The 12,807-nt window shown below is 43.9% G+C and overlaps 2 protein-coding genes across 8 annotated transcripts in view; one reads left to right on the plus strand and one right to left on the minus strand.

Moving 5' to 3' along the window:
• The first annotated feature begins 82 nt into the window (after positions 1-82).
• On the plus strand, positions 83-5,784 carry lhfpl3 (LHFPL tetraspan subfamily member 3). Of its 2 annotated transcripts, XM_088988769.1 has the most exons (4): positions 85-1,159; positions 2,232-2,462; positions 3,331-3,388; positions 3,472-5,784. In XM_088988769.1, the coding sequence occupies exons 1-3, from the start codon at positions 718-720 to the stop codon at positions 3,351-3,353; spliced, it is 696 nt and encodes a 231-aa protein (XP_088844895.1). In that variant the 5' UTR covers positions 85-717; the 3' UTR covers positions 3,354-3,388; positions 3,472-5,784. The 2 variants fall into 2 exon arrangements, with proteins under 2 accessions (XP_088844894.1, XP_088844895.1); XM_088988768.1 differs by lacking the exons at positions 3,331-3,388; positions 3,472-5,784 and adding an exon at positions 2,571-3,324 and having other exon boundaries at positions 83-1,159.
• A 491-nt stretch (positions 5,785-6,275) lies between these two features.
• The window catches only part of kmt2e (lysine (K)-specific methyltransferase 2E), a 33,992-nt gene continuing 27,460 nt past the window's right edge, over positions 6,276-12,807 (minus strand). For 5 of the 6 annotated variants that reach the window (XM_088988762.1, XM_088988761.1, XM_088988765.1 and 2 more), the window contains 4 exons: positions 10,113-10,369; positions 9,963-10,042; positions 9,385-9,464; positions 6,276-7,840 (listed from right to left, as the gene is read on the minus strand). In XM_088988762.1, the coding sequence (XP_088844888.1) occupies positions 6,935-7,840; positions 9,385-9,464; positions 9,963-10,042; positions 10,113-10,369 (1,323 nt within the window). In that variant the 3' untranslated portion in view covers positions 6,276-6,934. The remainder of the gene's footprint in view (positions 7,841-9,384; positions 9,465-9,962; positions 10,043-10,112; positions 10,370-12,807) is intronic. The other variant, XM_088988764.1, reaches the window with a different exon arrangement.

Below are 12,807 nucleotides of genomic sequence, written 5' to 3' on the forward strand. Positions count from 1 at the left end.
ATAGATAACTAGCTAGATAGCTAGCCAATAGATAGCTAGCTAGATAATGACATGGACAACTCTTTCATTCCTCGCTGAGGAAGGAAAGCGCTAATGATTCTTCCAATAACCCAAATATAACCGCATTGACTGTGAACATTTAATTGCTGACATAAACACACAATTGTTGGCAAGAACATACAATCAAGCCTTTTTACGAATGAATTGTGGGTAATGTAGTTTTCTTCATTTTTAAACCCTGCACGACTCTAAAAATGGAGGACACTGATTCGCTATGGCGCCACCTGAAAGGAAAAGCCGAAAGAAAAAGACGCTTATTTATAAAATACGATTTTTTTTCCCCACGGCTCTACGATATTCTACATAAATATATTGATGTAATAAGACTTAGTTGGTGAAAATAAAGTTACTGAAAAAAACTGATAAGAATCAAAATCGATTACAATGTAGACATGTTATACACGCCATGGCAGCCGTTCCTGCAACTATTTTATATCTATTTTTTAATGTCATCCTTGCTCGCAGGTTTAATTACGTGCTCGATGCGCGCGCATGCGCGTCAGATAGGGATTAAAGGATGTGGGTTATCCCAGAAATAACCGCGGCCGCTGTATGTGCAGTTGATGCGTCAAATGAGCCCCGAGTTTTTTCCCTCGAGACCCCCTCCCCGCTTCCCGAACCGTGAGAGCGGGTATCTTTCCCGTCAGAAGGCGGACGATGGTGCCCGGGGACCCGAGCACCGGTAGCACCACCAGCATGCTCCCCGCCTCGGAAGCGGCCAAAATCTACCAGACCAACTACGTGCGGAACTCGCGCGCCATCGGCGTGCTATGGGCCATCTTCACCATCTTGTTCGCCATCGTCAACGTGGTCTGCTTCATCCAACCTTACTGGATCGGCGACGGCGCCGACACGCCGCAGGCGGGTTACTTCGGCCTCTTCCACTATTGCATCGGAAGTGGTTTATCGCGGGAATTGACGTGCCGGGGAAGCTTCGCGGAGTTTTCCAGCATCCCGTCGGGAGCCTTCAAGGCCGCCGCCTTCTTCATCGCTACGTCCATGGCGCTGGTGCTGGGTTGCATTGGATGCTTCACGCTTTTCTTCTTCTGCGGAACGGGCACCGTTTACAAGATCTGCGGGTGGATGCAGCTGGCTGCAGGTGAGATGGAGGCTGGGTTCATCATCCTCAAGTTTAATAGCCTTTTGTATGCTTTTCCCCCCTCAATGCTACATAAAAATCGTGATTTGTATTCATTATTTGGGTCAGCCGTGCTGCCGATGTTACAATAGATGTTATTTAGATGCCCTCAACGACCTTTACCGGTCAAGTTAAGGGTCATGGAAGGTCAATACTCATCAACAAGGATCAAAATTGTGGTTCGACAGAGGCGATAATTATCCCAAAGTGCAATTTGAACATAATTGCGCACAGGTGGAGTGTTTGGGGTTGGGGACAGACGGATGTAAAGTGCAGACGACTTGCGCGGATTAAAGGGGATCACCTCCTTTCACTAATAAGGATTTTCAAAGGCGCAGTAAGTAATCTCAACCGCTCATTGACAACTTTGCAACGGATCAATGCTAAAAGCTAAACTAAGACATTGTGGCTGCACAACAGAACCCGCACTTCCATATTATACACTAAAAGTTGTAGTGCCATGGGAAAATGTCCCTGAATCAAAGTATTGGACCATTTTAACTCATTCACTGCCAGACGTGCAAAAATGTGTCCACTCCAGTGCCAGGGTTTTTGTCATTGTCACTCGAATTCCAGGATCCACAGAATATTGACTTTTAGGACTACATAAATATTCAATGTAGCGTAAGAAACCTTAGAAGCTCTTCTTTCAGCTAAAAAAAAAGTTAATTCCTAAGTTATATGGGTCTGGAGTTATGTGAGCTTGAAATGGGGGCATATGTCTAAAATACAACGCAATACATGCATATTGGTTTATGGAGCGCTTTAACAACAGCTTGAAGCTGTAACAAAGCGTTAACATGAAAAAAATGGAAATGCTGCCGCCTTGTGGAAGGGAAAAAACATTGCCAGAGGTCTGACCAGCGCTGAATTGGCACCCAGGCATGAAAAACCAAAACCCGGACAAATTCAGAAATGGCGCTCTGTCATATTTTCAATTACCGAATACATTTTGAATGGTAGTAAATGAGTCAAAATGTGCATCTAAAATTTCCCGAATAAAATGACGCAATTGTGTCATCCGTCCACACAGGAACGTGCCTGATCCTTGGCTGCATGATCTACCCGGACGGCTGGGACAGCGACGAGGTCAAGCGCATGTGCGGCGAGCACACGGACAAATACAGGCTCGGCGCTTGCTCCCTACGTTGGGCTTACATCCTGGCCATCATGGGCATCATGGACGCCCTCATTCTCTCCTTCCTCGCCTTTGTTCTCGGCAACCGCCAAGACAGCCTCATGGCCGATGAGTTGCTGGCAGATAGTAAGTACAGTGATACCTCGGTTTACGAACCCCTTGGCTTACGAACTTTTCGGTTTACGAACGTTAAATTTACGAAAAATTTATCTTGGCGTCCGAACTTTTTTTCAGGATACACACGGAGCTGCCTCAATGAGTGATGTGTCGTTCGCGAACGAGCCCGTTCTAACAACAAAATGGCATCCAACTGTTTTTGTCCTCTATTCCCCGCCCCCAGTCTTTGGTTAAAGCCACGTGACTGGTCAAGAACTCAGCAGTGGGGGGGGGGGGGTGGTTTAAACATTAAAGAGACCAGACGACAGTGAGAGAGTTTCAACTTTGATAGTTCAAAGGCAGAGTGTAGACTGCAAGGTTAAAATATCCCATCAATCAGGCTCCACAAACACAGCTAAACACAACACAATTGATGAGGAACTAGATAAAATTATCGCAGAAAAAGCACCTACAAGGGATTGATCATTCCTCAAGATGGTGAAAGAAGAAGGCTACGTTCCTCATCAAGTGTTTAATGCTGATGAAACCGGCCACTCCATTCCATCAAGCCATCAACGACCATCACAAAAGTCAATAAAATGACTTTATTATACAGTACAGTTTATGTCTTTAATTATACTACCATAACACATTTATTATACATAAAATAAGGTATATTTTGTGTAAGGCTTAGAAAATTAGAAAGTAGAAAATTATGTTTTATGGGCACCTGGGAACGGATTAGTCTCATTTTAAGGGTTTCCTAGGGGAAATTAATTTTTGGGATACACATTTTTCGCCTTACACACTCTGTCTGGCAACCAATTAAGTTTGTAAGCCAAGGTATCACTGTATTACAAACGATCCGGTCGTTATTTTAAACGACTTTCTCCTACAGAGAGCGCGAACAACGCCATATAACGTGCAAGCCGGCCTTTTTGAAATGCATATACAAGGTGAGCCATGGGGAGCAATTTCTTTTTTTTTTTATAAACTAGATGTTGATTCTAACTAGATTTGCTTGTTTTCCAATGGACAGGTTGTCAATGCAAGACTGAGACGTCGAGGGGAAATAATCCCCCAAAAATCATTGAGGACGACAAGGAATATTCCGTTTGAAATATTTCAGTGACTTCGAACTGACTGCTTCAGACCCCCCCCCTAAATTGCTGAATAAAATGTCCATGTGGATATATAGACATTATCGAATAGGGAGGTCGGGTGGGAGAATTCATGCTGTCATTTGCCATTTTGTTACACTACAAGTGTTTGTGATTAAGTGGTGGAAGTGACAATGACAGATTTTAAGTAAAAAAAAAATACATTGGTGAGTATCTGTTACATGCAGTACATGTGCCATCTGTGTACTGTATCATTGTAATAATAATACATTTCATTACTAAGCGCCTTTCAAAACTCTCAAGGACACGTTATTGTCACAGGATATTTTTCCCGTGGGTGAGCAGCGGCAGCCACACGCGCCAGTGTTCACGCTACCCGGAAGTAACTCGGATAGAAAGCTAGCTAGCTAGCTAATAGATAGCTAAGAGATAGCGAGCGAGGACTTCACTCAACCCGGAAGTAACTGAGATAGAAAGCTAGCTAGCTAATAGACAGCTAATAGATAGCTAAGTAACTCGGATAGAAAGATAGCTAGCTAATAGATAGCTAGCTAGGCCTTCACTCAATCCGGAAGTAACTTGGATGGAAAGCTAGCTAGCTAATGAATAGCTAACAGCTAGCCAGGCCTTCCCTCAACCCGGAATTAACTCGGATAGAAAGCTAGCTAGCTAACAGATAGCTTGCTAGGCCTTCACTCAACCCGGAAGTAACTGAGATACAAAGCTCGCTAGCTAATAGATAGCTAAGTAACTCGGATAGAAAGATAGCTAGCTAATAGATAGCTGACAGATATCTAGCTAGGCCTTCACTCAACCCGGAAGTAACTCAGATGGAAAGCTAGCTAGCTAATGGATAGCTAACAGATAGCTAGCCAGGCCTTCCCTCAACCCGGAACTAACTCGGATAGAAAGCTAGCTAGCTAACAGATAGCTTGCTAGGCCTTCACTCAACCCGGAAGTAACTAAGATACAAAGCTCGCTAGCTAATAGATAGCTAAGTAACTCGGATAGAAAGATAGCTTGCTCATAGATAGGTAAATATTTTTCTTTTGGGGGGTGGGACCATAAATGGATTCATCTACCTCTCAAGTTTTCCGCATGGTAGTTTGTATTTGTGTAAGTTGCAAAATAAGTGCACAGAATATGCATAAAAATATGACCGTGTGCGGTGGCGATGTCGTGACACGGGAAAGTACACGTAGAGCACCGGAAGTACTGATTTGAAGTATTTGTCAGCCGAATTGATTAGAGCCAAAAGGAGACCTTCCTGGGGGATTGGTTTAATGGGGTCTTTAAAAAGGACTAGTAGTTCTAGGTGCGATCCGTTATCCCTGTATTGTGTTTTGCATTGTGTTAGCATTCATGCTAAGGGACTCATTCACTGTCATTCATAATTTATTCAGGAATTGAAAATATGACGTGGAACACCATTCCCTAATTTGTTCAGGTTTTGTTTTTTTTTCATGGTTGGGTGCCGATTCAGCGGTGGCTATGGCCTCTGGCAATAGAAACCATGTCATTTAGCCTCCAAGTCTGTATTCAACATTTTGAATGTATTTCAACTTACAACCATTTCCACTTAACGACAATTTGGAACTCGCAAGTCGGATGTTGTCTTGCATTGTATTTTGGACAGACACCCTCATTTCAAGCTCATTTAACTCCAGATCATTTAGGAATTAACTTTTTTTTCTAATGGAAGAAAATAGTAAGGTTTCTTACGCTGCAGTGAATGTTTATGCAGTCCTGAAACTCAATATTGTGTGGGTCCTGGAAATTGAGTGACAATGAAATTCATTGTTATTATTAATGACAAAAACCCTGGCACCGGAGTAAACACATTTTTGCACATTGTCTGGCAGTGAATGAGTTAAGTGGACTTTTAAGTTACTCAATGCCACAAAATTACTTTAAATTTTTAAATACTGTATTTGCTGGCAGCAAGAAAAGAAAAAAGAGGCTTGTATCTCAAGGCACCACACCGCCCCCTTGTGGTCACAATTAAAGGTGCACACATCAAAACTGATTGTAAAAACCTGTGAATAATGTTGTTTTTACTAATTTTAACTACCATTTGCATGGATTTACACGATTTTTAAATGCATATTCATTTATTGAACAGGCTATAATGGCCGTGTCACACTGGAGTGAATTTACCAAGGGAGACTTGCGACTGCCAATTCACTTCCTGTTCAGATGCCGACCGGATGTTGACTTGACCAAAAAGCGTCCTGTTGATTAAAGATAGGGACAAGAAAAAAAAAAAAACATATGAATATTAATGTGTGGGTCTGTATTTTCAATAAAACAAAATTAAGAAAGTTGTTTATAAAACTGTCATTACAGTGATTTATTATAATGAACCATGAAAATAGCCACCAGTGCAGTGTCTGTGAGCTCTTCCCCCCTCGGCACAAACACACTCACGAATAATAATAATAATAATTATTATAATAACAACAATACTTAAAAAAATAGGACAAAGTTGAAGAGTCCAGAGATGTTGGAAATAAAAAATAATGTTACAATTACGGAAACATTCAGCTTTGCCAAGAAGAGCTTTTGTATATACAAACCACGTTTGAAAAAAAAAAAAAAAAATGGGAGGCAATGGCTGCGAATTGTACATGCGTAGAAAAAAAAAAAGAAAAAAAAGTGAATATTTACATACGTGTTCCTGGTGAAAGCCGCAGTGACCACCTATCATACATTTAGATTACACTTTCTACATGTAACGCTCCTTTATTAGAAAAAAAAAAAAGGTTCTAGAATCCTACCTGCCCGGGAGGCGCTCACACTTTCATCAAGGTGGGGGAGGCCATCGCCCGCCGCCATCTTTTTTTTCGGCGCCACTCAACAGACTTCTGATGTCAAATGGAGAAGTTAGGGTGGAGGGGCGGGGGAGGGGATACAAAATAACTCACTTTTTTTCCTCAACAAAACAAACAATGACAGACAGAAGGAGAAAGGAAAGAGAAAGGAAGGTGGTGATGGAATGTCCACAGCAATACAAAATGGCCGAACGACAGAACAAGAGCCCCGAATGTCGGTCCCTCACCCGTGACAGGAAGTAGAAAAAGGAGAAGAGCGCCAAGAGCACCACCAGAGGTCGCCTGTGAGTCTTTTACAGTTTTTTTGAAGATGACGTCAGTCTATTTATTTGACTTATTTAAATACCCTTTTATCCACCAATCAGCTGCACCCTCCCCCCACTAGCCAAATGTATCTACGTTGACGTGTTTGCGGTTTCAAAATGGTGGAAAGATTTCCATGTGAATTTTATTATTTTTTTTATATATAAAGTCGCTGATAGCCTGACTTTTTAGTTTATTCCCATGGAAAATTTCCACAGCTTTACAACCCACCCCCCCAAAAAAAAGTTCAGTGCCACCCCGTGCTCAGGTAACCCGAAGTGTGGAAGGCCGTCGAGGAGGCGGAGCCTGTGCGAGATGGCAGCTGAGGGGGCGTGGCCGGAGCTGAGCCTTGCGGAGGCGGGGGAGGAGGCGGGGGCAGGGATGGGGCGTACGCGGATTGGGGTAACGTCGTTTGAAAACCCGACAGGTTGGGAAAATGGGGCTGCATCTGGGCGGCGCCGGAGGGGGCGGGCGGCGGCGGGGGTGGCGGCGGAGGCGGGGTGAGGGACAAAGGTGGCTGTTGCTGGGTGGCGGGCGACGGGGCGGTTGTCAGCATGATCTGCTGGATGGGGGCGGGCTGGAGGTTGACGTGCAGCAGGGCGGGGCTTGGCATGGGGTGCGGGGGCGGCGGCGGGGGAGGCGGCGGGGCGGCCGAAGTCTGGTAGTGCACGTTGTGGGGAAGAGTCTGCATTAGGTTCTGAGAACCTGGGGGGTAAGAGGTCACGGCGGTGGCCGTTTTGAAGTTGGGGAAGGGGCCCGCCGAGGAGGCGGTCTGAGCGGGGAAGTAGGCTGCCGAGGCGGGCGGCGCCGGCGGAGGGGGCGGAGGCGGCGGCGGAGGAGGAGGAGGGGCGGCCTGCGCGTTGTACTGGACGAACGAAGGCGTCGCCACCTGGCCCGCCGTTTGGTTTTGGGACTGGGTGGGGAAGAGCGCTCTCTGGCTGCGGTAGGGCGAGCCCTGAGGCTGAACGTGGAGGAGGGACGCCGCCGGGTAGTGCGCGGGGGACGAGGGCGGCGGCGGCGGGTGCAGCTTGGGCGGGGTGGCGGCCGTCGGTTTGGACTTGGTGGGCTGTGGGGTCTGGTTCCCCCCTCGAGGGCCACTGTCGCCATCTTCTTCCTTCCAGCTGCTGGGTACTACGGAACTAGGAGAGCCCGGCTAAGAGGAAGCGACAAAAATGATATGATTAATAAATACAGTAAAGTCTGGTTATATCGATATTCAAGGGAGTCCGAAAAAATATCGATATAACCGGGACTATCGATATATCCGACCCTGTTTGCATGTAATTTTCTCCGTGCGTGCATAGAAATAGTATCGATATAACCGGGACTATCGATATATCCAATATCAATATAACGAGACTTTACTGTATTTATAGATATATAATAATACATATCCAGTAATATCTCATCTTACAAACGCTTTAGCTCACAAACTTTTCGCCCCAAGAACATTAAATTCACAAGCATATAGTAATAATAATAATAGCTATTAGCCATCTATCTACCTAGCTTCCTATCTATTAGCTATATAGCTAGCTACCTAGCTATTTGAGTCAGGAAACGTATTAGCTACCTAGCGAGCTATTAGCTGTCTAGCTATCTATTAGCTAGCTAGCTTTCTATCTTTTTGAGTTATTCCGGGTTGAGTGAACGCTGGCGCGTGTGGCTGCCGCTGCTCACCCACAGAAAAACTGATCCTGTGATTGTAAAGTGACCATCAGAGTTTTGAAAGGCGCTTAGAAATGAAATGGATTATTATCATTATAATAGCTATCTATTAGCTGACTAGCTAGCTTTCTATATATTTGAGTTACTTCCGGGTTGAGTGAAGCTGGCGCGTGTGGCTGCCGCTGCTCAACCACAGAAAAAAACTGACTGTAAAGTGACCTTGAGAATTTTGAAAGGAAATGTATTATTAGTTTTATTATTCGAAAAAAACTGACCTTGAGAATTTTGAAAGGAAATGTATTATTATTATTATTATTATTCTTATATTATCTAGCTATTTAGCTGGCTACCTAGCTAGCTATCTATTTGCTGTCTAGCTGGCTATCTATTAGCTATACATACGAACTAGTTTTCAGTGGACGAACCAAACCACACAGCGCTACGGTGACTTGCGAACTAGTTTTCATCACCACTTTTCTTTGAGTGCAGACTTGTTTTGTTATCGAATGGAGTACTTTTGCTATTATGGGACCAAAAAAGACTCCAACACAGGCTACTGTTAAGCCGAAGAGTACACTAAAGAAAATTATGGTCGAGCAGAAGAACGAGATCGTCGAAAAACACAAATGAGGTTTGACTTAGCTGTCCCAGTGCCAATACGACCATTGCTACCATCCATTGACAACTACCATCACAAAGGTAAATAAAACGACTTTATTATACAGTACAGTTTATTTATTGAATTACAATACAATAGAAGATTTATTATACATAAAATAATGTATATTTTATGTAGTTTTAAGGCGTATTTATTAGAAAAATATGTTTTATGGGGACCGGGGAACGGTTTATTCTCATTTTAATGGTTTCTTATGGGAAATTAATGTTTGAAAGACAAACTTTTCGCCTTACACACACACTTTCTGAGAATAACAATAAAGTTTGTAAGCTGAGGCATCACTGTATATTATACTATAATATAAAATACACAATGTATAATAAGTTCTGCATCATCTGGTGAAAGCTTACTGCGTGAGTCGGGGTCTTCTGAAGTCCAGGAGATGGAGAGTCCCTTGGCGTGGGTGTATCACTTCCGTCTGCTTCGCCATCTTGAACAACAGGAAGAAAATGAGGTTTGAAAATTCGGATGGTGGTTTATTTCTGGTTAAGCTATTAACTTATTCACTGCCTCACTCATGTGACAAAAAATGCGTCTGCTCCGGTGCCAGGGTTTTTGTCATTGTCACTCGAATTGCAGGACCCACAGAATATTGAGTTTCCAGACTACATAAATAATCAATGTAGCGTTAGAAACCTTAGAACATCCTCTGTCATGGGAATCAAAGAGTTAATTCCTAAATTATAAGGGTCTGGATTTATCGGAGCTTGAAATGAGGGCGGCTGTACAAAATACAATGCAAAGCATACATATTGGTTTATGTAGCACTTTAACAACAGCTGAAGCTTTAACATTATATGGGTGTGGAGTTATATGAGATTGAAATGGGGGTGGGTGTACAAAAGACCGCCCACTAGAAGAGGAAAAAAAACATTGCCAGAGGTCTGACCAATGCTTTATCGGCGGCACCCACTTTACAGTCCCTCACCCGTGTCTTTGTCCTTACTGAGCAGCAGAGCTCTGTGGTAGCTCCGTTCCCGCGCCTGTTCAACGGACGTGGAGGACGTCCTGCAAAGACAACGTCCATGAGCGTCGGACACAAACACAGACGAAATGGTCACGTCGCCGCCCCGCCTACCATTGTCCTTCTCCTCCTTCCGAGTTCTCGGATTCCTCCATGGTCGGCACTTCCTTGCCGCCGCTGAAAGCCGCCGATGGAGGAGCAGGAGGAGGAGGAGGAGGCGGCGGCGGGGGTAAGGAGGCGTCGGCGCCGGTCTCCGCGGCAACGACGACGACGGCAAAGCCGTCAACGTTGGGCAGCGGCGAGCCGCACTCCGCCTTGGAGCCGCTGCGGCGAGCTTCGCGCTGTCGCTTCCTGTATTCCAGCAGGGAGACCTTGAAGAGAGATGGGGTTTTTAAGTGCGGGTGTCACGGCAAACCACAAGGTTATGTTAATAATAATAATAATAATAATAATAATAACAATAATACATTTCATTTCTCTCAAGGTCACTTTACAGTCACGGGATATGTTTTTTCTGTGGGTAGGTGAGCAGCGGCAGGCACACTCGAAGAAAGCTAGCTAATAAATAGCTACCAGATAGCTAGCTCGGCCTTAATTCAACCTGAAAGTAACTCAGATAAAAAGCTGGCTAGCTAATAGAAAGCTAACAGATAGCTAGCTAGGCCTTCACTCAACCTGGAAGTAACTGAGATAGAACGCTAGGTAGCGAATAGACAGCTAATAGAAGGCTAAGTAACTCGGATAGCAAGATAGCTAGCTAATAGATAGCTAGCTAGGCCTTCACTCAACCCGGACGTAACCGAGATAGAAAGCTAGCTAGCTAATAGATAGCTAAGTAACTCAGCTAGAAAGCTAGCTAATAGATAGCTAACAGATAGCTAGCTAGGCCTTCACTCAACCCGGAAGTAACTCAGACAGCAAGCTAGCTAACTAATAGATAGCTAAATAATAGCTAGAAAGGCCTTCACTCAACTCGGAAGTAACTGAGAGACAAAGCTAGCAAGCTAATAGACAGCTAATAGATAGCAGAGTAGCTTGGATAGAAAGATAGTGAATTGATAGCTAACAGATAGCTAGCTAGGCCTTCACGCAACCCGGAAGTAACTCGGATATGAGGCTAGCTAGGTAATAGACAGCTAAGTAAATCGGATTGAAAGATAGCTAGCTAATAGATAGCTGACAGATAGCAAGCTCGGCCTTTACTCAAACCGGAAGTAACTCAGATAGAAAGCTTTGTAGCTAATAGACAGCTAGCTAGGCCTTCACTCAACCCGGAAGTAACTCAGACAGCAAGCTAGCTAGCTAATAGATAGCTAAATGATAGCTAGCTAGGCCTTCACTCAACTCGGAAGTAACTGAGAGACAAAGCTAGCAAGCTAATAGACAGCTAATAGATAGCAGAGTAGCTCGGATAGAAAGATAGTGAATTGATAGCTAACAGATAGCTAGCTAGCACTTCACTCAAACCAGAAGTAATAGATAGCTAAGTAAATCGGATAGAAAGATAGCTAGCTAATAGATAGCTGACAGATAGCAAGCTCGGCCTTCACTCAAACCGGAAGTAACTCAGATAGAAAGCTTTCTAGCTAATAGACAGCTAGCGAGGCCTTTACTCAACCCGGAAGTAACTCAGACAACAAGCTAGCTAGCTAATAGATAGCTAAATGATAGCTAGCTAGGCCTTCACTCAACTCGGAAGTAACTGAGAGACAAAGCTAGCAAGCTAATAGACAGCTAATAGATAGCAGAGTAGCTCGGATAGAAAGATAGTGAATTGATAGCTAACAGATAGCTAGCTAGGCCTTCACTCAACCCGGAAGTAACTCGGATATGAGGCTAGCTAGCTAATAGATAGCTAAGTAAATCGGATTGAAAGATAGCTAGCTAATAGCTAGCTAATAGATAGCTGACAGATAGCAAGCTCGGCCTTTACTCAAACCGGAAGTAACTCAGACAGAAAGCTTTCTAGCTCATAGACAGCTAGCGAGGCCTTTACTCAACCCGGAAGTAACTCAGACAGCAAGCTAGCTAGCTAATAGATAACTAAATGATAGCTAGCTAGGCCTTCACTCAACTCGGAAGTAACTGAGAGACAAAGCTAGCAAGCTAATAGACAGCTAATAGATAGCAGAGTAGCTCGGATAGAAAGATAGTGAATTGATAGCTAACAGATAGCTAGGCCTTCACTCAAACCGGAAGTAATAGATAGCTAAGTAAATCAGATAGAAAGATAGCTAGCTAATAGATAGCCGACAGATAGCAAGCTCGGCCTTTACTCAAACCGGAAGTAACTCAGATAGAAAGCTTTTTAGCTAATAGACAGCTAGCTAGGCCTTCACTCAACCCGGAAGTAACTCAGACAGCAAGCTAGCTAGCTAATAGATAGCTAAATGATAGCTAGCTAGGCCTTCACTCAACTCGGAAGTAACTGAGATACAAAGTTAGCAAGCTAATAGACAGCTAATAGATAGCCAAGTAGCTCGGATAGAAAGATAGTGAATTGATAGCTAACAGATAGCTAGCTAGGCCTTCACTCAAACCGGAAGTAATAGATAGCTAAGTAAATCGGATAGAAAGATGGCTAGCTAATAGACAGCTGACAGATAGCAAGCTCGGCCTTCACTCAAACCGGAAGTAACTCAGACAGAAAGCTTTCTAGCTAATAGACAGCTAGCGAGGCCTTTACTCAACCCGGAAGTAACTCAGACAGCAAGCTAGCTAGCTAATAGATAGCTCGCGAGGCCTTTCCTCAGATAGAAAGCTATCTACCGAATAGAAAGCTAATAGATAGCTAAATACAAAAATGACC

This window comes from Hippocampus bargibanti, linkage group LG22 (genome assembly GCF_051943395.1).
Source record: "Hippocampus bargibanti isolate YZ-2025 linkage group LG22, ASM5194339v1, whole genome shotgun sequence".
Taxonomy (NCBI): Eukaryota; Metazoa; Chordata; class Actinopteri; order Syngnathiformes; family Syngnathidae; genus Hippocampus; species Hippocampus bargibanti.

What these genes read in the sequence shown, in the direction of transcription:
- lhfpl3 (XM_088988768.1), top strand. Translation starts at nt 718, where the DNA reads ATGGTGCCCGGGGACCCGAGCACCGGTAGCACCACCAGCATGCTCCCC. An exon ending in GTGGATGCAGCTGGCTGCAG is followed by an intron (nt 1,160 to 2,231) that starts GTGAGATGGAGG and finishes CCGTCCACACAG; the next exon opens with GAACGTGCCTGATCCTTGGC. An exon ending in CGATGAGTTGCTGGCAGATA is followed by an intron (nt 2,463 to 2,570) that starts GTAAGTACAGTG and finishes ACTTTTTTTCAG; the next exon opens with GATACACACGGAGCTGCCTC.